At 58.3% G+C, this 27869-nt stretch overlaps 1 protein-coding gene across 2 annotated transcripts; it reads left to right on the forward strand.

The window, feature by feature from the left end:
- D2HGDH (D-2-hydroxyglutarate dehydrogenase) lies at positions 1-26148 on the forward strand. Of its 2 annotated transcripts, XM_042995957.1 has the most exons (10): positions 1-239; positions 357-718; positions 7722-7779; positions 9213-9352; positions 10136-10329; positions 10816-10984; positions 12401-12544; positions 15272-15414; positions 18096-18261; positions 25799-26148. In XM_042995957.1, exons 2-10 carry the CDS (start codon positions 367-369, stop codon positions 26056-26058), a joined length of 1626 nt encoding a protein of 541 aa, XP_042851891.1. In that variant the 5' UTR covers positions 1-239; positions 357-366; the 3' UTR covers positions 26059-26148. The 2 variants fall into 2 exon arrangements, with proteins under 2 accessions (XP_042851891.1, XP_042851892.1); XM_042995958.1 differs by lacking the exons at positions 1-239; positions 7722-7779 and having other exon boundaries at positions 632-718.
- Positions 26149-27869: the final 1721 nt, after the last annotated feature.

Here is a 27869-nt window from a genome sequence, read left to right on the forward strand (position 1 = left end):
GTACTCAGTGGCTTCCACCCCTTTTCGTGTCTTCAGGCCTGGTTTAGTCCTGAAGGGCGAGGGGCTAAAAGACAGCTTTGTGACGGCAAATGTCAGACTGTCAGAGGGTGGCGCAGCTGGCTCCCAGCCAGGTGTGCAACTCAGGGCATTCCCGAGAGGGGGGTCCTGCAGGAAAACAGCCCGGGTCAGGATCGAGGGCAGCGCCCCTGCTCTCGGACCGCCTCCCCCCTGGACAGCAGGTCTGTTCCTGGACCTGGCCCGGACTTGGACGCCTCGGGCTCCTCTCCGGGCAGGTGCTTGCCTCTTCCCAGGTCCTAGTGTTTCAGAGTCACAGGTCCCATCCCTTGCTTTTGTAGGGCAAGGGCGATGGCACCCCATCTGGTGCAGCCTGGGTGGCGCTTCTGGCGGCAGGCGGCGTGCACTCTGGGAGCCTCTGTGCAGCACAGGACATGGGCAGGGACGTCCAGGATCCCCAGGCTGGGCAGCCCGTGGGGAGCCACGGCCACCAGCCCCCGGGTCTACAGAAGTGGCTTTTCCACGTCCCCCCGGGCCCCGGAGGTGATGCTGACCCGGGAGCGCTACCCTGTGAAGCGGCTGCCATTCTCCGTGGTGTCTGGGGAAGACCTGGCAGCCTTTGAACGCATCGTCCCCGGCAGGGTCATCACAGACCCAGAGGTGCTGGAGGCTTCAAATGTGGACTGGCTTCGAATGGTCCGAGGTGAGTGAGGGTCTGTGCACACCGTGTCCCTCAGGAGGACGGCGGTGTGTGCTAGCAGTGAGAGGAGATAAGACAGCACTGAGCTCCGGGTAGAGGACCACGGGGTGACTGTCACATATGCCTTCTTTTTTTTAAATTTTTATTATTTTTTTTATTTTATTTTTTTTTTACTTTTTGAGAGAGAGAGACGGAGCACAAACAGGGGAAGGGGCAGAGAGAGAGGGGGACACAGAATCCGAAGCAGGCTCCAGGCTCTGAGCTGTCAGCACAGAGCCCGACGTGGGCCTTGAACTTACGGACCGTGAGATCATGACCTGAGCTAAAGTTGGACACTTAACCACCTAAGCCACGCAGGTGCCCCCACGTAGCCTTTCTTACACTGAAGAAAAGCTGTATTGTGGTTTTAAAGTGTTCTGAGAACAAAATTCATAGAGGTTTATTGGTGGTATGTGACATCTGCGAATAAAAGCAGTGTCCCCTGGCTGCTCTGAGGGGGGTGTGCCGGTCCCTGCAGCTGCCCTAACAGCCACCCACTGGGTGGTTTACAACAGGATGTAGTCTGTCTGATCAAGGCATGGGCAGGGCCGTGCTCCCTCCAGAGGCCCTGGCGCAGGCTCCTTCCTGCCTTGTCCAGCTCCTGGTGGCCCCGGGCGTCCCTGGGTTGTGACGGCTTCCGTGGGTCTCCGGCTCCATCCTCACGTGGCTTCTCCCCATGTGTGTCTGTGTCTCAGGTCTCCCTCTGCTTCTCTTGTAAGGACCCCTGTCATCCCCCCGAATCCAGGATGATTTCGTCTCTAGATCCTTGGTCTAATTACATGTGCAAACACCCTTATCCAGATGAGGTCAGGTGCACAGGTTCTGAGGGACAGGACGTGGACCCTCTGCCCCTGGCATGTCGCTGGGACAAGGTGTGGGGCTGCTGTTTGGCCACCCCTGCCTCCCTCCTCTCACCACACCTGTCCGCACCAGCACACGCCTGGGCACCTGCTTGGTGGTTCTCGTCCGTCCAGACCCAGCATACCCTTCCCATGAGAAAGATTTTGTAAGTCTCTTCTCTCCTGAAATGTGTTCAGCGGTAACGTAACCCGTCTACTCAGACAATGATCAAAACCCAGCACGACGTCTTTGCTGTAGTATTGAAGAGACCTAGGAGACAACCAGTTTACAACGAAGTAATGTATTTGTTTATTTTTTCAAATGTTCATTTATTTTTGAGACACACACACACACACACACACACACACACAGCATGAGTAGGGACGGGGCAGAGAGAGAGGGAGACACAGAATCCGAAGCAGGCTCTAGGCTCTGAGCTGTCAGCACAGAGCCCATCTTGGGGCTCGAACTCACGAACCGTGAGATCACGACCTGAGCCGAAGTCTGACACCCAAGTGACTGAGCCCCCCAGGTGCCCCACGAAGTAATGTATTTATTTCTGCTGTGTTGGTTGTGATCTCTCCTCTTTCATTCTTGATTTTATGTATTTGGGTCCTTTCCCTTTTTGATCAAACTGGCTAGGGATTTATCAATTTTGTTAATTCTTTCAAAGAACCAGCTTCTGGTTTCATTGATCTGTTCTTCTGGGTTTTTTTTGTTTGTTTGTTTTTTTGTTTTTTGGGGGGGGTTTAGATAGCATTGATTTCTGCTCTAACCTTTATTATTTCCTGTCTTCTGCTGGTTTGGGGTTTTATTTGCTGCTCTTTTTCTAGCTCTTTAAGGCATAAGGTTAGGTTGTGTATCTTTCTTCCTTCTTTAGGAAGGCCTGGGTTGCTATATACCGAAGTAACGTATTTAAATACATAATGCCTGGATGGGCCGGGCAGCCCTGTCTGCAGGCTGGGCCTGGACTTAGCCCCTGCAAGGGCTGTGCTGTTGGTGGGGAGAACTCCGAGGAGGGTCCACAGCAGCTGGGAAATACTGTGCGTCTTGAACCGGTGCGTGGTCTTGAGCGATTGGGATTAGGGTGTGGGCTCAGGCAACGTAGGCGGCTCCTGTGAGGAGGCTGGAGACATGGGAAGTCCTTGGCCTGTTCTTTATGGGCCAAGCGCCTGAGAGTAGCAGGGCTCCCAGCCCCACCCTGCCTGCTAAGTGGGGACCCCACAGGGGTGACGTGGCCCCACCGAGAGCCCCCCACCCGCACAGGGTCTGCAGGCTCACGTGCACTCCTCCTGGAAGCAGGACAGAGTGCTGTCCACCCCAGGCTCAGCCGGGCCGGGCCCCCATCCCGGCTTGGCACCGCTGCCTGGCTGGCCCTTGGCCAGATGGACCTGAGCTCCACTGCCCATAAACGGGGGAGGGGCTCCCACCTTGGAGGTAAGAACCCAGTGTGCTTGGTGCTCGAGGCTTGGGGTGTCTTCCTTCCGGGCCTCCAGAGCGGGTGGAAACGGTGCCTGGGATGGAGACCGTGTGCCTCCTCAACCTGGGCAAGGGCGGGCTGTCCCCTGGGGGCCCTTCCTAGGAGCCTCACGCTGGACGGCCTGTCCGCCTGCAAGGCTGCACATTGTGTGTGCCTGCGTGGGGGACCCCCCGCTGCCGAGACCCTGACTCGGGAGGCTGGCACTGCAGCCAGCCCACCTCCGAGCGTCCACGCGGTGGGTGTCCGCTGAAATAGTTTGTTGAATTTTTCTCGAAATAGCCCTTTACGTGGCTTTCTTTGGGGGAGAAAGCAGCTCTAAACTAAACTACACTTTAACATTTTAATCTTGGAGTTGTATAGAAGATACAGCCAGTAAATGCTGATTAGGGCTTCGTGATTCTTTTTTAAAGGTTTATTTATTGTGAGAGAGAGCATGCACGCAGGGGAGGGGTGGAGGGGAGAGGGAGAGGGAGAGTCCCAAGCAGGTTCCACGGTGTCAGTGCAGAGCCCAATTCAGGGCTCGAATCCATGATGGTGAGATCATGATCTGAGCTGAAATCAAGAGCTGGACACTTAACTGACTGAACCACCCCGGCACCCCAGAGCTTCATAATTTTTTAAAGCATAGTCTTTATTTGAAATGGAAGCTGTCATTAAATATCTTGCCCAAACATTAGGTCACTTGCTCAGAGGTGAATCCCAGAGATTTAGTGAGCGCCTCACCGAGTGCGGGTCTGGGGGTCCCAAATGTGAAGACGTACAGGAGGCTGACCTGAGGGACAGGGGCACGAACGGGGTGGGCTGCACGCCAGGTGGCCGTGAGGGCCCGGGAGGCCAGCACAGGCGGTTTTCTCGGGGCACGAGGGTGTTCCGGGGCCGGAATCGCCAGTGCAAAGCCCTCGGCAAGGCCACGCTTGGCGTGTTTGTGGGCTCGTGAGACCTGTGTGCAGCTGCGGTGGGTTGGGGAGGGGAGGGGAGGTCAGAGAGCAAGGGGCTAGGTCGTCGAGACCTCTAGGGCCGTGTGGGTCCTGGCTTCTCCCCTGAGCCGATGGGGAGCTACTGGGAGGCCCTGGGAAGAGAGGGGCCCGTGGCCTGACCGTGGCTGCCGCGTGGGGCACAGGCTTTCACGGCCCAGTCAGGGAAGCCCGGAGGAGCTCGGAGAAGACTCACAGCGTGAGTCTTCAAGGGGCCGTCAGGAGAGATGGGCTCGGGTGCCAGGTGTGCGTGTGGAAAGAAGAGTCCCGGGTTTGCTGATGGCCAGCTGGGAGCCCTCGGGGCCATGTCTGTTGTGGGGCAGTTGGGAGCCCTGGGGTCTGTCTGCTGTGGTGGGTGACGTGCGTTCACGGAGGGCGGTCTCCCACACCCGGGAGGGGCCGTGGGCCAGGTGGGTGCCTTCCGTCCCGCAAGCCCGGTGGCATCCAGAGTGTGGGAGAGGAGCCAGCTTCTGCCGGGGAGTCGGGATGGTGGAAGGAGAAGGTGGCAGAAGGCTCAGAAGCCACAGGAAACGGCTGCCCCAGCGAGAACTTGGGCCGACCGTGGCTCTCCGCTGGGTGAGGGAGCTGCTGGCAGACGGCGGGCTGGATGCTGTGCTGCCCTGACCCGTGTGCGGCTTTTGCTGGCTTGGGCAGTTCTGGGGCCTCTTCCACTCAGACACCCTTTCCCGCAGTCCTGGGCCATGTCCCCAAGCCGTGTCTTTGATGATTTTCTGTTCTCTCTGTGGGTGCCTGCTGTTGACATATTAGAGCATTTCCTCTCCCGTTACGAGGTAAATGTCCCAAGAGTGGGACATCTTGCCTGTTTTCATTCTCCGTGCCCTCAGCAGGCCCCGACACATAGGGTGGGCACACAGACACCGTTGGGATCCCTGCAGTAGGTGACTGAAGCCTGCAGGGTCTTCACGGGTGGCCAGGGTCCCTGGACTGTGCTGTCCCAAAGGAGCAGGGCTGGAGGGCAGACATGGTTTGTTTGATGAAAACCGAATGCCAAGGGGCTTTCAGAATCCGGATGTGACACCGGCACAGAGGATGCCAAGATGGCAGCGCCACGGATCTGGCGTCGACGAAGGCCTTCGCTGAGCTCAGCCGGTTGTGGCTCTCAACGGACGGAGGGATTTGCAGACGTGCAGGCTGAACAGCTAAACGGAGGGAAAAAGCACGCGCATCTTACAGATACAGAGCTCACGGCCTTGGTGGATGAGACTGGCAGGTTACGAAGGTGTAGGAACCATGTGTCCTCTCCAATTCAAGGAGGTAACTCACAACAATGAGCTGCTAGAGAAACAGAAAATAGAAAAAAGAATGAAAGAATTAGAACAGAAAAGAATCCTCCCTGAGCGGAGTGTCAAGGAAGCTGAGGACAGCGTCTGGGAGGTGCTGATGGCACGGAGGGCCCAGGTGGCAGGCTCTGGGGAAGCTTGCTACCCCCTCCCGTTGCCGGCACGGGCAGAGGGGCCCACATGGGGAAACGCCCTCTCTTCTGCCCTGATGGGCACTTTATTTGGATGATTTGGTAATCCTGTGTTTCCTCCATCACCCTGATCCCCTTTCGGATCCTGGCTCTGCCCGCCACTCCCGCTCAGGGCACTCTTCTCCCCGGGGTGGGGGGGGGGGGTTGAGTCACGAACTCCCGGGGGGGGGGGACAGTGGGAGCCGGGCGGGTAGGGGAGCTCTGCCCGAGCCTACTACTAGTTATGCTGGTTGGACCAAGGAAAGGTGTCTGTGCCCCACCCACTCTGCTTCCTCTAGCCCAAGGATGAGAGCGGATGGCCAGAGGGGCCGAGGGTTTCAGCCTCCACTCCTCCCTGTCCCGTCCCCTCCAGAGCTTTGGCGCTGTTCCCTCTGCAGCGAAGCCTTTCCTGCTTTCCCCCTTTCTGTTCCTCTCATGAAGCCCTCAACCCGTGAGTCTCCACACAGATAAGGAAGAAAGGAGACGGGGACACAGCTGAATTTAAGTGAACCTTGGTGGCAGTCTGCCTGAAGATGCCTTCCTGGGTTCCTCCCACACGTTCCGAGAGAAAACGCGGAAATAAGCCAGCAGCACCTCCACGGCTGCCTCCCTCTGGCCCGTGTCATCAGGTGGTCCCCGCAATCCCAGGGTCTCCTGGAGCCTTGGGGCAGTGGTGAGCCGGAGCTGGCCTGTCCTGGCTCTGGACAGCCAGTTATCAAACAGTTGTTAGAGGGGCACCTGGGTGGCTCAGTCAGTTAAGCATCCGACTCTTGATCTCAGCTCGGGTCCTCATCTCAGGGTCGAGAGGTCACGCCCTGTGCTTGCTCCACACTAGGCGTGAGGCCTACTTAAAAAAAAACTCTTAGAATTCTGTTGCAGACCAGTTGTAAAACACATCCATTACTAAAAATTAAGTTACATAGATATGTAATTAAATTACGTTTAAAACAAGGATAATAAAAGGTGCCTGGGGGGCTCAGTCCGTTAAGTGTCTGACTTCGGCTCGGGTCATGATCTCACGGCTTGTTAGTTCGAGCCCCACGTCGGGCTCTGTGCCGACAGCTCAGAGCCTGGAGCCTGCTTTGGATTCTGTGTCTCCCTCTCTCTCTGCCCCTCCCTTGCTCGAGCTCTGTCAGCCCCTCTCTCAAAAATAAAAAATAAAATAAAATAAAATAAAATAAAATAAAATAAAATAAAATAAAACAAGGATAATAAAGATGCAGAACTTACTTTTTCCTGGGGCTCCTGGGTGGCTCCGTCAGTTGAGCGTCCTCTTGACTTCGGCTCAGGTCGTGATCCCAGGGTTGTGGGACTGAGCCCTTCGTCTGGCTCCATGCCGAATGAGGAGCCTGCTTGGGGTTCTCTCCCCCTCTGCCCCTCTCCCCCATGTGTGCCTGAGTTCCCTCAAGAAAACAAAAGAAACAAACAAAACCCAAAAAACTTACTCCTTCCTAAAAAAAAAGGGAGCAAGATAAAAACTACAGCCAGATGGTGAGGCTCCGTGAAAAGTCACCGATGGGAGGATCCCGTGTGAAGCGTGCCTCCTGCCTTTCTGAAGCCCCCTCGCCTACTTCCGTACTTTTAACAAAGCCAAAGGGGCAGAGAGGAGCTTGACCATCTTGGGGAGGCAGTGGTCAGGAACACCGACGGGCTGGCCTGGAGGGGCTCCTGCCGCCACATCTGGGCGTCAGACCAGTCGTGGCAGCAGAGGGCTGGTGTGTAAGCTGGTGCATCCAGTAAGAGCCCACGAGGCCCCATGGGTATGATCGAATAAGTATGTGAGAGGGAAGGGCAGCCCCTCTGTGGGTGGAAAGTCAGCTAATAATGGCAGGTGGAGGGATGCACGAGGGATGGACTGGGCCTCTTCTGGCAGACCGTCCCCGAGCTCGCACTGGCGGTGGAGGCGTGGGCAGCGACGGGAGACTTGGAGTCTCAAGTGTCTCCGCACAAGAGAGTTACGGTTAGGGAATCACGAGCCTGGCGGGCGCCCCTTGCCCTGGGTCCGGGCCTGGACGTGGATGCTGGGGTCTCCCCCACCCCCCTGCGGGCTGAGACGGGACCCATTTTTGACACCCCGCTCTCGTCCTTGAGGTCTGTGGGCTTGTTGGTAACGGTGCCCTGCGGGTCGCCCCCCCAGAGGAGCGTCGCTCGGAGGGTACACTGACCTGCCCTCCGTGTGTGACGTGCTCCTTGGCGTTGCAGGGAGCAGCGTGCTGCTGCTGAGGCCGCGGACGACAGAGGAGGTGTCCCACATCCTCAGGTATGGAGCCCGCCCCGGGCGGGGGCCTCACCCGCGGACTGGAGCTGACTGGGGCGGGGGGGGGGGGGGGTTGGGGACATCCGGCGGCGGATTGGCCTTGCCGTGCAAACAGCGTTCTTTGATGGCTTTATGTCAGTAAACCGTCGTGTCTATTCTAGAACAGTTGGAAAACATAGACAACCATAAAGGAAAATACTGCAAAAGCAACCAGTGTTTTCCCTCCAGAAGTAACCGCTGATGACATTCTGTTTCATCTGCCCTGGTGTGGTTTCTGTTACTGCGTTGTGTCTGTGATGTGACGCCTTCTCCCCCTGCCCCGTTTGGCCGTGTCCGCGCCTGTTTCTAGATGCTGATTATTCTCCCACGCCGGTTTTTGAGGTTGGAGTGTAATCGACGTGCAGTGTCCTGTTGGCCTGCGGGGGATGACGCCGTGTTTTGATAGTTTTACCCGTTAGCAGGTGGTCTCGTGACTACGTGTGGTCCCCATACGGTCCCTGCAGCGTTCCTGACTTCCCGTGGGTGCCTCCTTCCCGGGACCGATGCACGTTATAACCGTGACCTTGTGCCTCTGCATCCGCGCCCCCCCCAGCTGGCAGCCTTCTGTCCTCCGTGGGCCTGTTTCTGTTCGTTTGGTTTTCTGGGTTCCACATGTGAGATCATACAGTGTTTGCCTTCCTGCGTCTGACTCACTTCGCGTCGTGCCCCCAGCGCTGACTCTTCCACGCCACGTCCAGTGCGTGAGGGGGTGCACCCCACGGTGCTCTGCGGCTCACTGGCCTCCCGGAGCTGCCAGAGAGCACGCAGCGGGGCCGTGCACCTTTACGCTCACGTAACCGCGGCTTCGGAATGGCCTCCGTGAGCGCACGTGGGCCCACGCACACTCACCGTCAGCCCACCGCGGGGGGCTCTCCACCTGCCAGGGCGGCCCACGTGATGTGCGTGCGTGGACTGCCTCCCGCGGGCAGGTGCGCTCCTTCTGCAAAGCCACACCCTTATGGGCCCTCCGCTTAGGCCTTTGCGGAGTTGGAGCCTGGCCGTGGATGAAGTGCCACCGTGACGTGGACGTGTGTGGAGCGTGGTGGGGTGGGGGGGAAGGAGCCCGGGGGCTGGGAACTGAGTGGCTCTTGGGGAGCAACAGGGGTGCGGCCGGCACTGGCACTTTGTTCGAAGAGGGGCGCCCTCGCGTGCCACCCTGTCTGGCATCTGGGAAAGTGCCGGCCTCGCGCTCCGTGCAGTCTGTGACAGACACGGGCCTCCTCAGACTCGTCCCACGTGGGGACCCAGGAGGCTCCCCCATCTGGGCCGTGGCCAACGAGAGAGGGTACGGAAGCAAGGTTTAGTGGCCTCACAGCCGGGTGTTGGCCTGCGTGCTGTCCTGCAGGGATGACGCTGTGCGTGACGGGGGGCCCTGATGCCCCCTGTGCATGTCTCAGGCACTGTCACGAGAGGAACCTGGCCGTGAACCCGCAGGGGGGAAACACAGGCATGGTGGGGGGCAGCGTGCCCGTCTTCGATGAGGTCATCTTGTCCACCGCCCTGATGAACCAGGTCATCAGCTTCCACGACATGTCCGGTAAGCCCACCCTGCCCGGGGTGCCTTGATTGCCGGCCTGTGGCGGGGCCCCGGGGGCCCCCGCTCTGTGCGCCCGGCCCTCTGGGTGTGTGTGTGCCCTGGGGAATCATTCAGCTGGTCACTCGGGGGCCTGTGCTGGGGGTTCGTGGTGAAGGGGAGGGCTGTGAGTCCCTGTGACCCTGGCATTTTTCTGGCCAAGATGGCCCTGTCTGCCCTTGTGGATGCGGTGCCCCATCTGAGGCACAAGCCAGCGTGCAGACCCTTCCCGCCCAGCGGCCCCAGTGGCCCCAGTGGCCCCGTGGCTTGTCCGTCCGGCATGACATGTCTGTGGTGGGGGCCCTGGGCACAGCACCCGTCCTGCTCCCTGCCGGCAGCACCCAAAGCACAAACTGTCGTCAGGTTCGTCACGTGTCCCTGGTGGGGGTCCCCTGGGACCTCTCCTGTGGGAGAGGCAGGAGCGGCCTCCCGAAGGGCCCCCACCCCTGCACCAAGGGCAGGGCAGCCGGAGGAGGCGCGGCTCCGAGCCGTCCACCCGGCGGCCATTCCGAAGCCCTCCTGAGAACACTGCTCTCTCTTGTCCCTCCCACACGAGGGTGAGCGTACATGAGGGTTTTCTTCTCTGGTTTGGGGGGACATATGCCTTTTCCTTGTCTGGATTCTGTGGGGGGACGGCTCTCGGGTGGCTGACCCCTGTGGGCCCTCCCCCATGAGTCCTTGCTCCTGTGGGGCCGGGAGCCCCCCCCCCGTCCCCCCCGCCCCGAGTCAGCTCTGCCCGCCCGGCAGGGACCCTGGTGTGCCAGGCGGGCTGTGTCCTGGAGGATCTCAGCCGTCACGTGGAGGAGAGGGGCTTCGTCATGCCCCTGGACCTGGGGGCCAAGGGCAGCTGCCACATCGGGGGAAACGTGGCCACCAATGCCGGCGGCCTGCGGTTTCTGCGCTACGGCTCGCTTCACGGGACCGTCCTGGGCCTGGAAGCGGTGAGCTGGGGGGCGCCGTCCGCCGTCCTGTGTCCCCCCGGCCCTCCTGGCCGTCTCCCAGCACGGACTGTGCTCTCCCGTGAGGTCCGCGGGAACCCTGTCCTGGCTGGGCTGCTGGGCCGCTGTGCAGGTTGCAGGGACAGCTGGGGTGGTGCAGGGTGAGGTCGAGACACGGGGGGGGGGGGGGTGGGCCCGATGCCCCCTCAGCTGCACCTGGCTGCGCCCCCTTCTCCGCCTCCCTCAGGGGTCTGCTGGCTTTGGGGGAATGAGTCTTTCCTTCAGCCTGATTAAGTAACGCCGGGCCCCGCGTTCCCGAACCACTCCGGGGTGCGGTGGGGTGGGGGGGCCCGTGCGTGGCTCTGCTTTCTGAGGCGGCTCTGGGCTGCGGCAACACCCCCCCCCCCCCCCGCCCCACCGAGCATGGTGGTGGTCGGGGAGGGGAACCTGCTGGGACCGAGGGCCGAGCCTGCTTCTTTCGCCCGTTAGGTTCTCGCGGACGGCACGGTCCTGAACTGCCTGAGCACCCTGCGGAAGGACAACACGGGCTACGATCTGAAGCAGCTCTTCATCGGGTCCGAGGGCACGCTGGGGGTCATCACGGCTGTGTCCATCTTGTGTCCGCCCAAGCCCAGGGCTGTGAGTGTGGCTTTCCTCGGTAGGTGGGCCGGCCGCCGGGTGGACGGCTCGGAGCCGCGCCTCCTCCGGCCGCCCTGCCCTTGGTGCAGGGGTGGGGGCCCTTCGGGAGGCCGCTCCTGCCTCTCCCAGCTTCGCTCTCTGTTCCCAGAGGGGTCAGGACCTGGCCGCCTTGGTTCCCAGAGCAAGGTCTGGAGCGGACCCTGTCCTGTCTTGGTGCAGAGCACACTTTATTCTGTAACAAAACTGGGGCTTTGCTCGGCTCTTCCATCCGTTTGGTCCGCTGTTTAAGTAGCTTATGCTGGAAGATGCTGGGGGAGATCGTGTCATTTCTTGTGTGTTCATTACTGTGGGGGAATCAGTCACGCCTGTGGGGACGCACCGCCTGCCCTGTCGCTGCCCGTCCCCGTCGGCTCGCAGCATGCCTCCTACGTCGGGCCTTCCACCTGGGACACGCTCCTCGTGACGCGTCCTCTGTCCCCCGCTGTGTCTGCAGTGACTTCGTTCCCCCCCCTCCCCCCCCCCCCCCGTGACGACACTGTCACTGGTCCACAAGCACGTTGGGTTTGTTTTTGTTCCTCCTGTCGAGCGTCACTGTGTGGCCTGTGGCTCGTGCTGGTGGTCACGGGGAGGCCGGCTGCCCTCCGCCACTGTGGCTTCCGGGGACTCTGGCGCTCTGTTCTGTGGTCACTTTAAAGGTCTTCTTTTTGTCTTTGGTCTTCTGTGATTTGGGGCGCGTTGTGTGTGGGTCTCGTGAGCTTCCCGCACCTGTGGCTTGATGTCTCACCAGTTCTAGAAGATTCCTGTCTTCCTGTCCCTCAGGGCTGTCACTGAACCCACGACACAACTTTCCAGTGTGTGCTCTCGCTCTGCCGTGTTTTCCACCCTTTCACACTCCTGTCACGTCTGGGCAGTCTCTTCCCGTCTGATCTCCATTTATGAGCGCTGCCGAACCCCCGCGTGCCCTGTCGTCCCTGCCGTGGCACCTCCATGTGCTCCTTGGATGTGCAGAGCAGGCACCTGCCAGCCTCGCGCTGTGCAGGACACACTTCCCCGCCCCCCCCCAGACTCTCCCTGCCTCACCTCTGAAAGGCTGCGTGCATCCCACCCCTCCTGCCGAAGGGTCGCCTCCGGCCGCCGGCGGACGAGCTACCCGGGCCTGTGCTGGGCCTGGCTGTGTCTTGAAGCCCCAGATGAACTTCCCACGGAAAGCCGGGTGCTGGTTGTGGGAAGAGAGCTACAACGAAGCCGTTCCCAAACACTAGCCCTGCGTTCTCGTTACATCTCGGCCCCTCTGCTTCCCACCACCTTCCCGAGGCTGCCCAGCTCGCCCAGCGCCCTCCCCTGGGGCTGGGGTCGGCGTGGCCGCGGTAAGGGGGGGACGGGGTGGGTGTCGGGGGCCGTGGGCTCGGGGGCCTGAGGCTCTGACCCTTTGCAGGTTGTCCGGGCTTCTCTGAGGTCCTGCAGACCTTCACCACCTGCAAGGGGCTGCTGGGTGAGATCCTGTCCGCGTATGAGTTCATGGATGCCGAGTGCATGTGGCTGGTCACGCACCACCTTCGCCTCGCCAGCCCGGTGCAAGGTACTGACCCCAGCTGGCGGGCGGCACCCCCTCCGGGCCTTGGGTCACAGGGGAGGCTCGCAGGCCGTCAGTCCTGCCCACAACCTGGGAAGGTGTGGCAGGAACCTGGGCAGGTCGGTGTGTCCGTGGCCCCGGCGTCGCCACAACTGGCTGAGTGCAGAATTCCTTTATGCGCGTTTTATTTTTTTTTTTCCACGTTTTTTTTTTTTTTTTTTTTTTTTTTTTTTTTAATTTATTTTTGGGACAGAGAGAGACAGAGCATGAACGGGGGAGGGGCAGAGAGAGAGGGAGACACAGAATCGGAAACAGGCTCCAGGCTCCGAGCCATCAGCCCAGAGCCTGACGCGGGGCTCGAACTCACAGACCGCGAGATCGTGACCTGGCTGAAGTCGGACGCTTAACCGACTGCGCCACCCAGGCGCCCCGATTATGCGCGTTTTTTTTTTTTCAACGTTTTTTTTTTTTTTTTTTTTTTGGGACAGAGAGAGACAGAGCATGAACGGGGGAGGGGCAGAGAGAGAGGGAGACACAGAATCGGAAACAGGCTCCAGGCTCCGAGCCATCAGCCCAGAGCCTGACGCGGGGCTTGAACTCACAGACCACGAGATCGTGACCTGGCTGAAGTCGGACGCTTAACCGACTGCGCCACCCAGGCGCCCCCGATTATGCGCGTTTTAAATGCGCCCCCAGTGCGGGTCCCGTCGGTGCTGCCGGTTGTGCCAGAGCGCCGGGGCCTTTGAGAACCCAGGTGCACTCGTCAGAAACGCTTCTCTTCGACTCAGAGGAGTATCTGTCCGTGACAGATCCCAGCCGGTTCATTCCAGACCAGCACACGGGACGCTGATACCACGTTGCAGAAAGTGTCTGTGCCTCGGAACCTGTAGATCCTGGTACTTTCACCTCTGAGATCTGCCCTAACAGATGGTGGCACTGCAAGGCTGCAGGGCTGGTTCTGGCGAGGGCCCTCGTCCTGGCTTGCAGACGGCCCGGAGCTCTGTGCTCACGTGGCCTTTCCTGGTGGTGGTGGTGGTGGGGTTCCTGGTGCCCCTCCCTCTTCTTACGAGTGGGGTCAGAGCCCCACTCTTATGACCTGAGTTAGCTTTAATTACCTCCCAAAAGGCCCCGTCTCTAAATATAGTCATGTTGGGGGTGGGTTAGGGTTTCACTGTGGGAATTTGGGGGTCACAACTTAGTTCAAAATAGTCATAAATATGGAAAGATCTTTATGCTCTAAATTATAAAAGTCCATCAATTAACAATTTAATTTTGAGAGAGAGAGAGGGCACGCATGGAGGGACCAGGAAGCAGGGAGAGAATCCCAAGCAAGCCCCATGTTGCTAGCGCAGAGCCTGATGCAGGGCTTGAACCCACGAACCTTGAGATCAAGACCTGAGCCAGAGTTGGACGCTCAACCGACTGAGCCACCGAGGGGCCCCTAAGACTCCTTTCATAATCATGTTTTACTTTTGTAATTGGAAAAGGAGCCAATAGAAATGTAAAAGCTCTCCGTGTTTTCTATGACGTGTGAGAAATTTAAGAGCAGAATGTGCATTTCAGCATGGAAAAAGCCACTCTCTGGAAAACACTGTTCTGTTTACAGTAGGACCAACTTGTCGTGTTTTCCCAGAAGGGACAATGTAGTGCTGAAGGAAAAGGCGGTTCAGTGAGTTTATTTGTGATTTCAACAAGTGTAAAGATAAACTTACAGTAGCCTTGAAAAAACAAGCTGAACGTTTTCTTATAGTTACTAACATACCTTTTTTTAAACTTCAAAAAAGATATCTTGGGTAAACGGTACACGTTTTTCTTTTTTGAGAGAGAGAGATCATGGGTGTGTACATACAGGGAAGAGGGGCAGAGGGAGAGGGAGAGAGAGAATCTCAACCAGGCTCCGTGCTGAGTGTGGAACCTGATGTGGGGCTTGACCCCATGACTCTGGGAACATGACCTGAGTTGAAATTCAGGCTCCACTGAGCCCCCCACCCAAGTGCCCCTAGTGTGCATTTTTTGCACGAACTGCTGAGCATTGCGGGCACAGTGGGCCACGTGGGCTTGGGGGTCTCTCCTTTAGCCCGTGGCCTCCCCACCGTGTGTGGTTTTGTGAGAGGGGCCCCATCCAGGCGCCAGTGCTGAGGGTTTCGTGGTGTCATGTGGTAGTTCATGTGTTTCTGGGGAGCGTGGTCTCTCTTCCAGTGGAAGACCTGTTTTTTGTTTATTTTATTTTAGGATTATTTTTACAAGTTTATTGTTTTTAGTGATCTCTACACCCAGCGTGGATTGAGCTCAACCCCACGGTCCAGAGTCACGTGCTCCTCGACTGAGCCCCCCAGGCGCCCCATGAAAGACCTGTTTTTATTTATTTTTTAATAATTTTTTTAATGTTTATTTTTTTGAGAGAGGGAGAGAGTGCAAGCAGGGGAGGGGCAGAGAGAGAGGGAGGCATAGAATCCCAAGCAGCTCCAGATCCTGAGCTGTCAGCACAGAGCCTGATGTGGGGCTCGAACCCATGAGCTGTGAGATCGTGACCCAAACTGAAGTGGGACACTTACCCGACTTGCCCCCCAGGCGCCCTGAAGGACCTATTTCTAAACTGAGCAGAGGCTTCCTGCTGTGTGAGCTGCCCGCCCGATGGCCCCACGGGGCTGTCGGAGACGCTCAGCCCAGGCCCATCCTGACTGTCTGTCTGCCGGCCTCGCCTCTGCTCATCCTGCTTTCTGTGCCTTCCAGAAAGTCCCTTCTATGTTCTGATCGAGACCTCAGGCTCCAGAGCAGGCCATGATGCTGAGAAGCTGAATGACTTCCTGGAGCAGGTGCTGAGCTCCGGCCTGGTGACGGATGGGACTGTGGCCACAGACCACCTGAAAGTCAAGGTGCGTGTGCCGCTGGCCCCTCCCTGCTTCTGTCGTGCTGAACTGGTGCAGGACGTCTGCACGGTGCCGTGTGTCCGGCTCGGGGTGTGCGCTGTCCGGATGTGGGCAGGTGTCCCTCGCTCTCTGCAAGCACACTTTTGGGTGTCTGTCTTTATCGGTCATGTTCTGTGTTATTTTACTTTATGTTTTAAATGTTTTATTTATTTTTGAAAGAGCACAAGTGGAGGAGGGACAGAGAGAGGAGGACAGAGGATCTGAAGCAGGCTCTGCGCTGACAGCAGCGAGGCCGATGTGGGGCTTGAACCCGTGAATCGTGAGATCATGACCTGAGCTGAGGTTGGACACTCAGCAGACTGAGCCACTCAGGTGTCCCTATCATCAGTATCTTAAACAAAAGCAGAAAGATGGGGCGCCTGGGTGGCTCAGTCGGGTTGAAAGTCCGACTTCGGCTCAGGGCACGATCTCGCGGTCCGTGAGTTCGAGCCCCACGTCGGGCTCTGTGCCGACGGCTCGGAGCCCGGAGCCTGCTTCGGATTCTGTGTCGCCCTCTCTCTCTGCCCCTCCCCTACACCTTCTCTCTCTCTCTCTCTCTGTCTCACAAAAATAGATAAAAATTAAAAAAAAAGGCAGAAAGAGCTGCCAGGGGACGTGGGAAGGTGTGCCTAGAACTGAGGCAGTCTCGAGGGCTGCACTTGCCTGGGAGAGGGCATTGAGGTTGCCACCAGAGATCATTCGGCTCTGAGGCCAAAGGAGGGAGAAGGAAGCCATGGCTGTGGGAGCCATCGTCACCGTTACTGTCACTGGGGGACTGGGGTGCTGTGTGCCGTCCTCCCCAGTTTGTGCAGCGTGGTCCCTGGGGCGCTGTGTGGGAGCAGCCGGCAGGAGCGGGGTGGTGGGAGGGCTGGGGCTGACCAGGGGCGGGGGCAGAGGCCGTGCGGGTGAGCGGGGCGGGTCTCAGGCCGGCCCTTGCGGTCTGCTCAGTGGGTTCCTTTCTCCGCCTTATCGCTGAGCCTTTCTCTTCAGTTATTTGTATGTTTAGCAAAGGGGTCAGACGCTGTCAGTGCCTCAGCCCCTCTCCTGACGAAGGGTCTCAGGGCACTTGACCGTCTTCCCGCCTCTATGGCCCCGTCGTCTCCACTGGGTGACGTCACCACTGAGGGAGACCCAGGCAGGGGCGTCCTGTGCTTCCCCCGCGGTGTCACACAGCCAGCGCCAGCGCAGGAAACGTGGGCAAACCCTTCAGTCTCCGGATCGGCTCGGAGCTGTTCTCTGCCCACAGGCATAGTTGTTTCCTTTCCGGTGTTTCCACGCCCTTACTTCTTCCTGAATGCAGTGTCCGTCCGTGGTGGGAGTGCAGGCCCCGGGGGCCGTGAGAACAGAGGCTCCCGCCCTGTCCTGCACACGCGGGCATTTCCGCTCCGCCGACCGAGGCTTGAGCAGCAGGAGGACAGCGGGAAAGCCAGTGCTCCCTGCTTCTGCTCAGAGCGAGTCCCGAGAGCCGGCCGCTGGGGTGGGGTCGCCGCCGCTCCTCCTGTGGGGGCAGCGGCCACGGGGCCGCCACGTGTGCCCACGCCGGTCCCTGCCCCGTCTGGACTGCTGGCTTCACAGCCGTGTTCTCAAACGGAGGAGCTGGGCAGTGCCGGCTGGGCAGGGCACGACACGGTGGGGGATGTCCCCGCAGGGGCGTTTGAGCAAAGACAGGACAGAGGCAGGAGTGGTCCTCCAGGGCCCCGAGGCAGGGTGGGCAGGGTGGGCGGGCGGCGGTGGGGGGGGAGGGCAGGTCTGTGGCCACGGAAGGGTGTGGTGGGTGTGAATGGAGGAGCCCGTGGGCAGCCGGACTGCCCTGCAGTGCTCCAGCTCGCGGTCCAGCAGCATAGCGGGCTGTGTGGGGTCATTGCCGGGTTCTGTGCGTGTGAGGCAGGTGGCGGAGGGAGCTGCTGAGGGTCGGAGGCAGAGGGATCTCGGAGTGACCCCTGACGCCGATGACAGAATTGGGGAAGCCGGGACACTGTCTGGTGGTGAGGGGTCCGGGGTGGCGAGGGGTCCACGGGAGTGAGGGGCTGTTGTTCTTCCTTTGGGCGCGGTCCTGGCACTGTGATCGTGTGAAAAAGCCAGGGCACGAGTCTTTACTTGTAGAAATTTTGCCATGACGCTTCCTGGATCTGGGGGACACGTGGAGGGCAGGACAGCGACCACCCTGCAGCCGAGCGATGGCCTGCTTGGCGCTGCCTGTCCTCTGCTCCATCGTGAGGACTTCAGGTGTCCCTGGTGACAGGTCAGCAAGCCTAGGCAGTGACCCATGGACGGATTTATCTGGAAGGGCAGTGATGTGATGGGTCCCCCACAGCCCGCGTATCCCTGTGGCCCTGTCCCCCCCGTCTGCAGGGTCTTCCCTGTCCCAACCCTGCCTTCACTTGGCTCCTTGCCTGCCGGTAGCCCCAACCAGCTCCCACCCTGTCACCTGCAGTGTCCTCGAGCGAGCCATGGCCACGTTCTGGGGCCCCATCTGGTACTGGCTCTTGGATCAAATCCCCGTGCCTATCACCACAAGAACGCTTCCGTCACCCAGAAAGTTCCCTCATGACTGTCCCAGTCCCCCCAGGCCCCAGCGTTTTGACTGCCATCAGCATAGACACCCTTCGCGGCGGCCCTTGACTCTGCCTGTTTTCTGTCCATCCTAGGCGCTGTGGGCCCTCAGGGAGAGGATCTCGGAGGCGCTGAGCCGCGATGGCTACGTGTACAAGTACGACCTCTCCCTGCCCACCGAGAGGCTCTACGACCTTGTGACTGACCTGCGCGTGCGCCTCGGCCCGCGGGCCAAGCACGTGGTGGGCTACGGCCACCTGGGTGAGCTGCGCCGGGGTCAGCAGTGATGGGGGAACCTGGGACCTGGGAGAACCCTAATTGTCTTCATGGATCTTTGGGTATTTTGGAAAGGACCTGGTTTGTGGTTCGGAGGCAGGGCGTGTGGTGCCGGCTGGTGGCCCCCAGAGTGGGCGGTTGGGGGGGGAGGTTGTCCAGCGTCGAGGACGGTGAGAATGGCCAGGGGCTGGGGGCAGCCACCGCCCACACCCCCGTGGCGCTGTCCGCGTGGCTCAGACTCTCCCTCGTGAAGGAGAGGACCCGAGAGCATGATGACCTCGCAGTGGGGACCATTTCTTCATCAGGACGCAGATGTGTAAACCACAGGAGGGGGGCTGCTAACTGGGACCACATCGAAGTAAACGCTCCGGTCTGTCAGACCACTGAACGGGAACGCTGGCGGGCAAAGGCACGGGGCTCGCAAACCTAGCGTTCAGGGAGGAAGCCTGGAGGAAGCCACGTCTGCGCGGTGGGCTCCCAGAGGGGGGCTGGGGGACGGGCACGGAGGGCATCTTCACCCAGGGCCGGGGGCAAGGACGTGCAGCTGGAGCCCCCGGGCCAGAGCCCGCTCCTCGAGGGCTCCTGCCACCGACGGAGATGGCGTCACGGCCAGAGGCGGAGTCGGGCCCCCACTCTGTGAGTCGAGGGGGGTGTTGGATTTGTGGAAAGCTGCTTCTGTGTCTGCGGATGCGACCCGGGCGCGGTTTCCTGTGGTTGTGGGGTGGTGCACCCTAGACCCCCTCCTGCAGGGGGGCTGTGACCCGCGGGTGAGCCCGGCTCGGCCCGGCCCTCTGCACCCTGCGTGGTCCACGTGCCTCTGTTCTGCACGGGGCTCTTTCGGTGGCCTTCCGGGCCTGGCCATCCTGTAAGGTCCCTTCGCTGTGTCCGAGCTGGGCGTTGGCCTCTCCCTCTGGGCCCAGCGGGGTCTGAGTGGTTGGCGTTACCGCCTCCTTGACTGTCCCCTGGGAGCTGGCAGTGAAGTTTCAGGGCCGGAGGCGTATTGTGTTTTGGGTGGCGGGGGGCTGAGCACGGACCCGTGTCCTTACCAGCCGTGGGGCCGTCCTGGCTGAGTGCTCTTGCCAAGTTTGCTTTCTGGGAGTTTGTCCGTTTCTTGTAAATCTCAGCCCTGTTGGCACAAAGTTGTTGATCCCGCTCTTGCTCCTCTGTCGGGTCGGCCCTCGCGGGTGGCCCCGGTTTCCGTCCCGATGGGGTTTCCTCTTTGCTGCCTCCCTCTTGTTTCTCACGCTTGTCGGTCCTACCGCGTCCTCCGTTGATCCTTTCCGCTGCACCTCGTTTTCTCTTTTTTTCTGTTGTTACCTTTATTACCTCCTTCCCTTCTGCACTGAGCCTGCCCTGCGGCTCTTCTGACTGTAAGTCAAGTACTCTGCCTGATTTTCAGCCTTTTTTCTTTTCTAGCATAAGTATTTAGGTTTCTCTCTGCGCACCAGTCTCGCGGACCCCAGGGGTGACTGTCTTAAGTAGTGTCTCTGTGTGTGGACCTGTCAGACTCCATGTGATGTCTGAGGGTCCGTGAGGCCAGCACCTGCTCACGCCGGCCCGGGAGCCCCGGTGTCTGTGTGCTTGGCCAGGAGGGTGCGCCAGGGAGCCAGAGTCGGGCGCTTTGTGCCGCCTGCTGGGCATCTGGGCTCCCGGCTCCGCTGCTGCCCGCCGGCCCTCCTCGCCCTCTCCCGCCCTTTGGTTTCTGAGCTGCCTGCCGTCCTGACCTCGGCCCCGGGCTCCAGGGAGAGGACAGGGCGGAGGGCGAGGCCGGCCCCACTCGGCTCTGAGAGCCTCCTCTGTGGACGCTGGCCAGCCTCCCTCGTACTTTCTGATTCCCGTTCTCTTTTCTCTGACCCATCAGTTAGGCAGAAATGTGTTTGTAAATTCCCAAACGTACAGGAGTTTTCTAGCTGTTGTTAAAATTTCTGACTTGTTGTTTGTTGCATAGAAGCCTGTGAGCCTGGTCACACCGTGTGTGCCCCTCGGGTAGTGGCCCGGCTTCCTGACATTTCCCGAGTCCTCGTGGAGAGCGTGTTCTCCGCGGTCAGGGGGCCAGTGTTTGTGCACACAGACCTGCTGTGTGAGCGCTGGGTCGTGCCCGGGTGCTGTGTACTGAGCGGGGGTCAGAAAGCCTCACAGCGGCCGCAGGCTCTGTGGCTCTGTGAGTGGTGAAGATGGAGGGAGGTCACATCGGTCATTCTGGTAGGTGGGCTCTTTTGTCACGACAGGCTCTTCTGGGCCCCGGAATCGCTCTGTCCTGGGAGCCTGCCTTGACTGATACTGTGCAGTGACACAGGCTTCCTTGCATTTAGTTGTTTTCCTGACACGATGTGTTTCTTCCCAGGACTTTCGACCGTTTTCCATCCTTATGGCTTAGACGTGTCTAGTAGATGGTAAGGAGTTGGGGCTTCTTTGTTACACAGTTTGCCGCTTGCTGTTTTATTTTATTTTATTTTGTTTATTATTATTATTTTTTTGTTTTTCAATGCTGAAAACTTCGTGGGTTTATTTTTATTTTTTATTTTTTAAATTTTTATTTATTTTATTATTTATTTTTTAATATAACTTATTGTCAAGTTGGCTAATATACAGTGTTTACAGGATGCTCTTGGTTTTGGGGGTTGATTCTCATGGTTCATCGCTTACATACAATACCCAGTGCTCATCCCAAGAGGTGCCTCCTCAATGCCCATCACCCACCCTCCCCTCTCTCCCACCCCCCATCCACCTTCAGTTTGTTCTCTGTATTTTAGAATCTCTTATGTTTTGCCTCCCTCCCTCTCTGCATCTATTTTTTTCCCTTCCCCTCCCCCATGGTCTTCTGTTCAGTTTCTCAAGATCCCCATATGAGTGAAAACATACGATATCTGTCCTTCTCTGACTGACTTATTTCACTTAGCATGATATCTTCCAGTTCCATCCACGTTGCTGCAAATGGCCAGATTTCATTCTTTCTCATTGCCACGTAGTACTCCACTGTATATGTAAACCACAATTTCTTTATCCATTCATCAGTTGATGGACATTTAGGCTCTTTCCATAATTTGGCTCTTGTTAAAGCGCTGCTATAAACATTGGGGTAAATGTGCCCCTGTGCATCAGCACTCCTGGATCCCTTGGGTAAATTCCTAGCAGTGCTATTGCTGGGTCATAGGGTAGATCTAGTTTTAAGTTTTTGAGGAACCTCCATACTGTTTTCCAGAGTGGCTGCACCAGCTTGCATTTCCACCAACAATGCAAAAGAGATCCTCTTTCTCCGCATCCTCGCCAACATCTGTTTTGCCTGAGTTGTTAATTTTAGCCACCCTGACTGGTGTGAGGTGGTATCTCAGTGTGGCTTTGATTTGTATTTCCCTGATGATGAGCCGTGTTGAACATCTCTTTATGTGTCTGTTGGCCATCTTTGGATGGCCGTCTTTGGATGGTCTGTTGGTCTTCTTTGGAGAAGTGTCTATTTAGGTCTTCTGCCCATTTCTTCACTGGATTGTTTTTCGGGTGTGGAGTTTGATAAGTTCTTTATAGATTTTGGATACCTACCCTTTATCTGATATGTCATTCACAAATATCTTTTCCCATTGCATCGGTGGCCTTTTAGTTTTGTTGATTGTTTCCTTTGCTGTGCGGAAGCTTTTTATCTGGGTGAGGTCCCAGTAGATCATGTTTGCTTTTGTTTCTGTTGCCTCTGGAGACATGTTGAGTAAGAAATTGCTGCGGCAGAGGTCAAACAGGTTGTTGCCTGTTTTCTCCTCTAGGGTTTTGATAGGTCTCATCTAGACTTCAGTCCCTACTACAAAGTTGTAATCATCAAGTCAGTATGGTACTGGCACAAAAACAGACACATAGATCAACGGAACAGAATAGAGAACCTAGAATTGGACCCACAAATGTGTGGCCAACTAATCTTTGACAAAGCAGGAAAGAGTATCCAGTGAAATGAAGACAGTCTCTTCAGCAAGTGGTGCCGGGAAGATTGGACAGCGACATGCAGAAGAATGAACCTGGACCACTTTCTGACACGGGACACACAAATAAACGTTCGTTGCTTTTAAACTCGAGCATGTTGTTTACTCCATGGAGGGGAGAGAAAGCTTAGCTGTCCCCTCTGCCCTCCTACGTTCTTGGGCTGGGCCTGAACGTTAGACCATGCAGGTTCACTGGCTGTGCATCAGGCCTACGCCAGGGAGGCTCAGCGGTGAGTGGCTCAGGCGGTTAGAACCGGGGCTCATGCAGCATCGTGACAAAGGACACCGCGTCTTTAGAGAGGTCCCAGGCAAGGCAGGCGACTTTGGGCTTCTGACGGCAAAGTGCGGGGAGGTGGGTGTGCGCACCGGGCGCCGGAGGGATGGTGGGCTCGCCACGCAGACCCCTGCGGTCCGGCTGGCCGGTCGGGGCCCACGGCCGCCCGGGGCTTGGCTCTCCTTTCCGGGGGCGGGGGCGACACCCTGGCCTGTCTGTGTCTTGCTCTCTGGCAGACGGGGAGGGCAGGGGGCTTTTCTTGGATCTGCTCGTTCTCAGTTTTCTCCGGCTCAGGGTGGCCCTTCTGCTGCCATCACTCTCGTTGCTGGAGCCGCTGGGCTCCGGGACTCCCACTCTTACTGTGGGCCTCCCGTCCTGCGTTTCTCTTCTCTAACTTACTGCCTTCTCTTGCCTACTCTGTTTCCTCATTTGAACCTGTCCCACTTACAAATTAGGGAATCGTACGTGTGTGTCTGTCCTCCGTACCAGCCTCAGATGCCACGTGCACCCTTAGCTTATCGGAGTTTGAAGTTAATCAGTGTCATTATCCTCCTCCTTCTAAACACTGTGGAGTGGCTAATTCTATGTGTCTGTGTGGCTGGGCCGCGGCCAAACACCAGCCTCAATGTCACCGTGAAGGGGTTTTTTGGATAATGTTAATATTTAAATCAGCAGTAAGCAGAGCAGATTACTCTCCGTAATGTGGCTGGGCCCCATCTAATCAGTTGAGGGCCTTAGAGAGACTGAGGTCCCCAGAGGAGGAGCGACTTCTGCCTCCACACCGCCTTCGGACCCAAGCTGCCTGCTGGCCCGCCCCGCCAGGCCCTTCAGTTGTGTGACCCGCTCCCTTCAGACCTCGCTCCCCATCTGTATGCGGGCCCACACCCTGTCAGCTCTGCTTCTCCGAGATCCCCGACTGACACGGTGCAAGGACCTTGAGACCCGTGACTTTCATTGTCATTGTCCTCTCCTGGTTCACGCACGGTTTCTTGGGGTCTATTTCAGTTTTCTTTTCTGAGAAAAGAGATGATGTTATCTCGCGTGCTCCGTGTTTGTCCGGGCTCAGCCGGCCTGCGGTCCTTCTTCAGTCTTGTGTCACAGCCTCTCCCTGAATCTCAGCTTTGAGTGTCCACTAGTGTGGGGCAGTAGGTGACAGAACATCACAGATTGTATTTGCCTGACAATGTATTGATTTTGTTGCGATTTTGTTTCCAGTGGACTTACGCACCCGCGTCTGGTTGACGGCTCCGTCCTGTCTGCAGGGTGAAGGCGTCCTGCCGTCTGTGACTCGCGTGTTGTTGCAGTCAGCTCCCCGTGAGAATGCTGCCCTCCCCCCATAAAGGGAGTCTGTTGTGTTCTCTTTCCCTTTGTCTTTGGGGTGCTTTGGGGTCACTGGTCTGTCTGGGTGAACGTTTGCACATCCTGCCTGCAGTCTTTTGGGCTCTGGTTTTAGAAATTGCACTCCCCTTCTCTCTTCACATCTGACTCCCTGTGTCCCCCAGTCTCCTGGCTCTGACTCCTCCGTGTCCCCCCCCCCCCCCCCCCATGTCCCCCAGTGTCCCCAGGGCTGCAGCCTGTGGTCCCTGTGTCTCTCCTGCTGTTCCCGGCTCTGAATCCCCCATGTCCCCCAGTCTCCCGGCCCTGTCTGCCCCGTGTCCCCCCATGTCCCTTGCTGTCCCCGGCTTTGACCGGCGCTGCATCAAGCTCCCATGTTTGATTCACGTTCTCATTAATCTCTTGCCGTGAGTCATGTGCCTTGAAGCCATCCATTGACTGTTATGTTTCAGTGATTTGTGGTTTCTGTTTCTAGAAAATTGACTTAGATATTTAAGAACGTTGCCTGTTCAGTGTTTTATACTCTTTATCTCTTTTTATCTCTTTATACTTTTTTATCTCTTACTCTTAACATATGACACGTTTGTGTTCAGTTTCCGGAAGTTACAGGGTCAGAAGTCTGTGCCTTGGACTCTGCTGGCTCCTGCTCATGGTGGTTGCTTTCCTTGTGTGCAGGTCATTTTTGTTGTGGGCTCCTGTATTTAGGGCTTTGTGGGAATTATTTGGGTGACTTCCTTGTGCAGGGAGAAGGAGTGGGGGTGGGGACCCGGGTCCCCGAGCTGGAACCTCTTTAATCTTTGCGTTCTTAGCTCAAGGTCCGCGGGAGCACTGAGGTGGTGTGAATTCTGGCTGTGGCCGAGCATACCCGGGCAGTGTGCGTGGACCGGCTTTCCCGGGCAGCTCCCTGGTGGGGCTCTGGTGCCTTTGCCCTGAGTGCGTCCGTGGGACCGCTTTGGTGGGAGAGGGTACCTGCTCTGCTCCCTACCCCTGACAGACCCGGAGGGAGGGAGGTGGGGTGTGAGAAGCTCTGGGTCATCGGTCTGAGGCCTCAGCCCTGCCCCCTGTGCCCCCTGTGCTGCCTGGGGTTTGCCGCTCTAGCCTCTAGGGGCCCCTCCTGCTGGCGCCCCGGCTCCCTGCGTCTCAGGGTGGGCGGCAGCCCTCCCTGGGCCCTACGCACCGTCTGCTCTGCTCGGCCCTTTCCACCTTCCTGACCTCCGAGTCTGGGACGGGGGCCTCCTGTCTGCGCATCTGCGGTGGCTCCCATGCTGGCTTTGCATGGCGGTCACTCCAGCAAATGAACGTTTACCTCCTGGGTGAGGGCCTCATGGTGGGCAAGTCCGCCTCCCTCCTGCCTCTGGGCGCTGGCGGCTGCTCTGTGTTGTCCCTTTCCTCCCCTCAGCCCCACAGAGGTGGGCGCACCAGGCTCTCCTCCGGCCAGACTGCAGCCCCCTCTCCTGCCCCCATTGTCTCGGGTTAATCCTGTGTCTCGTCGTTGCTTTGGGACCCCCGAGGGGGGTGCGTGTGGGCAGAGGCAGAGCCAGGGCGCATCTGGATGTCTCAGTGAGGCCAGAGAGTGCCGGGCCCCAGCAGACCTGAGGGGGAGGCTGGGAGCCAGGACTTTGTGGCAGGCGTTGGCTGGGCGGGGATGGGGCTTTCCTGGTACCGTGGGAGAGGTGGGTCTGGGGACCACCACGGGTGCTCTCACCAGCTGGACGGGTGGTCAGTGACTCTTGGCTGGGAGCCCTCAGAGAGGGCCACGAGGACAGAGGGGAGAACTCGGAGAGACCTCCCAGAAGACAGGAGCGGTCACCAGCAGGCCACTTCTGTCACTGCAGGTCAGTGGCCAGTGGTGTGAGGGCAGGAAGCAGGCGTGAGGGCAGGGGCAGGATTGGGGGTACCGACGAAGGGGTCTCAGCTTGCCCTGCCTGACCCAGCGCCCCTGTCCTTGCAGGGGATGGGAACCTGCACCTCAACGTGACGTCAGAGGCCTTCAGCCCTTCGGTGCTGGGCACCCTGGAGCCCTATGTGTACGAGTGGACGGCCGAGCAGCGGGGCAGCGTCAGCGCAGAGCACGGCCTGGGCTTCAAGAAGAGGGGCGTCCTCGGCTACAGCAAGCCGCCCGAGGCCCTGCGGCTCATGCAGCAGCTCAAGGCCCTCTTGGACCCTAAGGGCATCCTGAACCCCTACAAGACGCTACCTGCCCAGGCCTGATAGGGCCTGCCGGGGCCAGTGGGAGACATGGGAGGGGCCTTGGTCCTGTCCTGGTCTTGCTGTCCTGGTCACAGTGGGCCTGCAGGGCTGGCTGGGGGCGTGGTGGGGGCGGGGGGGGGGGCGGGGGGGGCGGGTCCCTCCCGGCTGTGCTGCTCAGCCTCTGTGCGGGCGCCCTCCAGCCCTCTGCAGGTTGGGAGGCGGCCTCCTGCTGCACGTGCTGGGCAGGCCGGTGGGCGAGCAGTTCTGCCCACTCCGGAGACCGGCTGCAGCCGTGGGAGGGGACGTGGGTGGTCCTGTCCCCCATGTGGCGTGAGTCCCCGGCAGAGGTGATGAGCTCTGTGTGGGGTCCGTCCTGGGTCACCAGGGTCACCTTTGAGCCAGAGTGACAGGGACAGTCTCCGCCCTGGAAGGCATCATTCCTCCATTTTCTGGAAGGTCTGTGCATTGGCAAGACCATTGTCAGAGGTCAGCCATTAGTTTTTCGTCTCGGTGGTTTGCTGTGATGTGTCTGGTCTTCTGCATCAAAGGTCAGTGAGGCGAGGGGCCAGGCCCGGGCACATTGCTTCCGCGGCCCTGGCCTGCTAGTTGCTGTTGCCCTGGGGCCTCCTGGGGCTGTGGAGGTCTGAGGTTGGGTATGTTTTCGCTTTCTGGCCGTCATGAACTTCCAGTAAAAATGGGAAATAATCACGACACTCTCCTTGTTTCTTTTACTGGAAAATAATCTCATAAAGGCTGCGGTGAGGTGCCTCTGTGTGCCCTGTTCCCTAAGTGCTGGAACATGAGGGCCGACAGAGTGACCCCAGGCCTGACCCCTTCCCCTGTCCTCATCGCTCCGAGTAACCTAAAACCCCGCCTCCTGGGCCCATGGGTTTGGCCTCACGTGGGTTTCCTAAGTAATCAGTTCATGTTAGTGACATACAGTGAGGGCTTTGTGGCTCCAAAATGACTTTCAGGGATAGTCGTATGACTAAGAGGGTTCACTGTGAGAATTAAAATAATGCACGAAAGGGGCGTCTGGGTGGCTCAGTCGGTTGGGTGTCCGACTTCGACTCAGGTCATGATCTCACAGTCCATGAGTTCGAGCCCCGTGTCGGGCTCTGTGCCGACAGCTCAGAGCCTGGAGCCTGCTTCGGATTCTGTGTCTCTTCTCTCTCTGCCCATCCACCGCTTGTGCTCTGTCTCTCTCTGTCTCTCAAAAATAAATAAATACATGTAAAAAAAATTTAAAAAATAATGCACGAAATATGAAAAGGCTTAAGATTTTAGGTGTTTTCTGCTAGTGTAGGGGTGGGGCTTTGAGAAGTGGCCCAATGACTGGGGGTCATAGGGAGCAGGTGGCAGGAGGAACCTCCCTGTCCCTGAGGATGAGCCGGCCCTCAGATGTCAGAATGGGAAATGGTGCACCTTTGGCCCCGTGGTTCACTCGTGGGGCCCGCCCTGCACAATTCACAATCCACAGACAGGCCTCTGCACACACGGTGCGCACATGCATACATGTGGGCACACACATACACAGGCACCCACCTCCTGGTGGGTGGCCCACCTCCTCTGTCCCCAACTGCTCCCGCCTGCTCTCTGCCAGGATTGATTGGCTTATGTATTTATTTTTTATTTAAGTTTATTTTTGAGAAAGCAGGGGAGAGGCAGAGAGGGAGGGAGAGAATCCCAGGCAGGCTCCCCGCTCTCAGTTTAGAGCCTATGTGGGGCTTGAACCCACGAACCACGAGACCATGACCTGAACCGAAACCGGGGGTCAGACATTTAACTGACTGAGCCCCCCAGGCGCCCCACCTGCCAGGATTTAAGACGAG

The sequence above is a fragment of the Panthera tigris genome, chromosome C1, assembly GCF_018350195.1.
Source record: "Panthera tigris isolate Pti1 chromosome C1, P.tigris_Pti1_mat1.1, whole genome shotgun sequence".
Classification (NCBI taxonomy): Eukaryota; Metazoa; Chordata; class Mammalia; order Carnivora; family Felidae; genus Panthera; species Panthera tigris.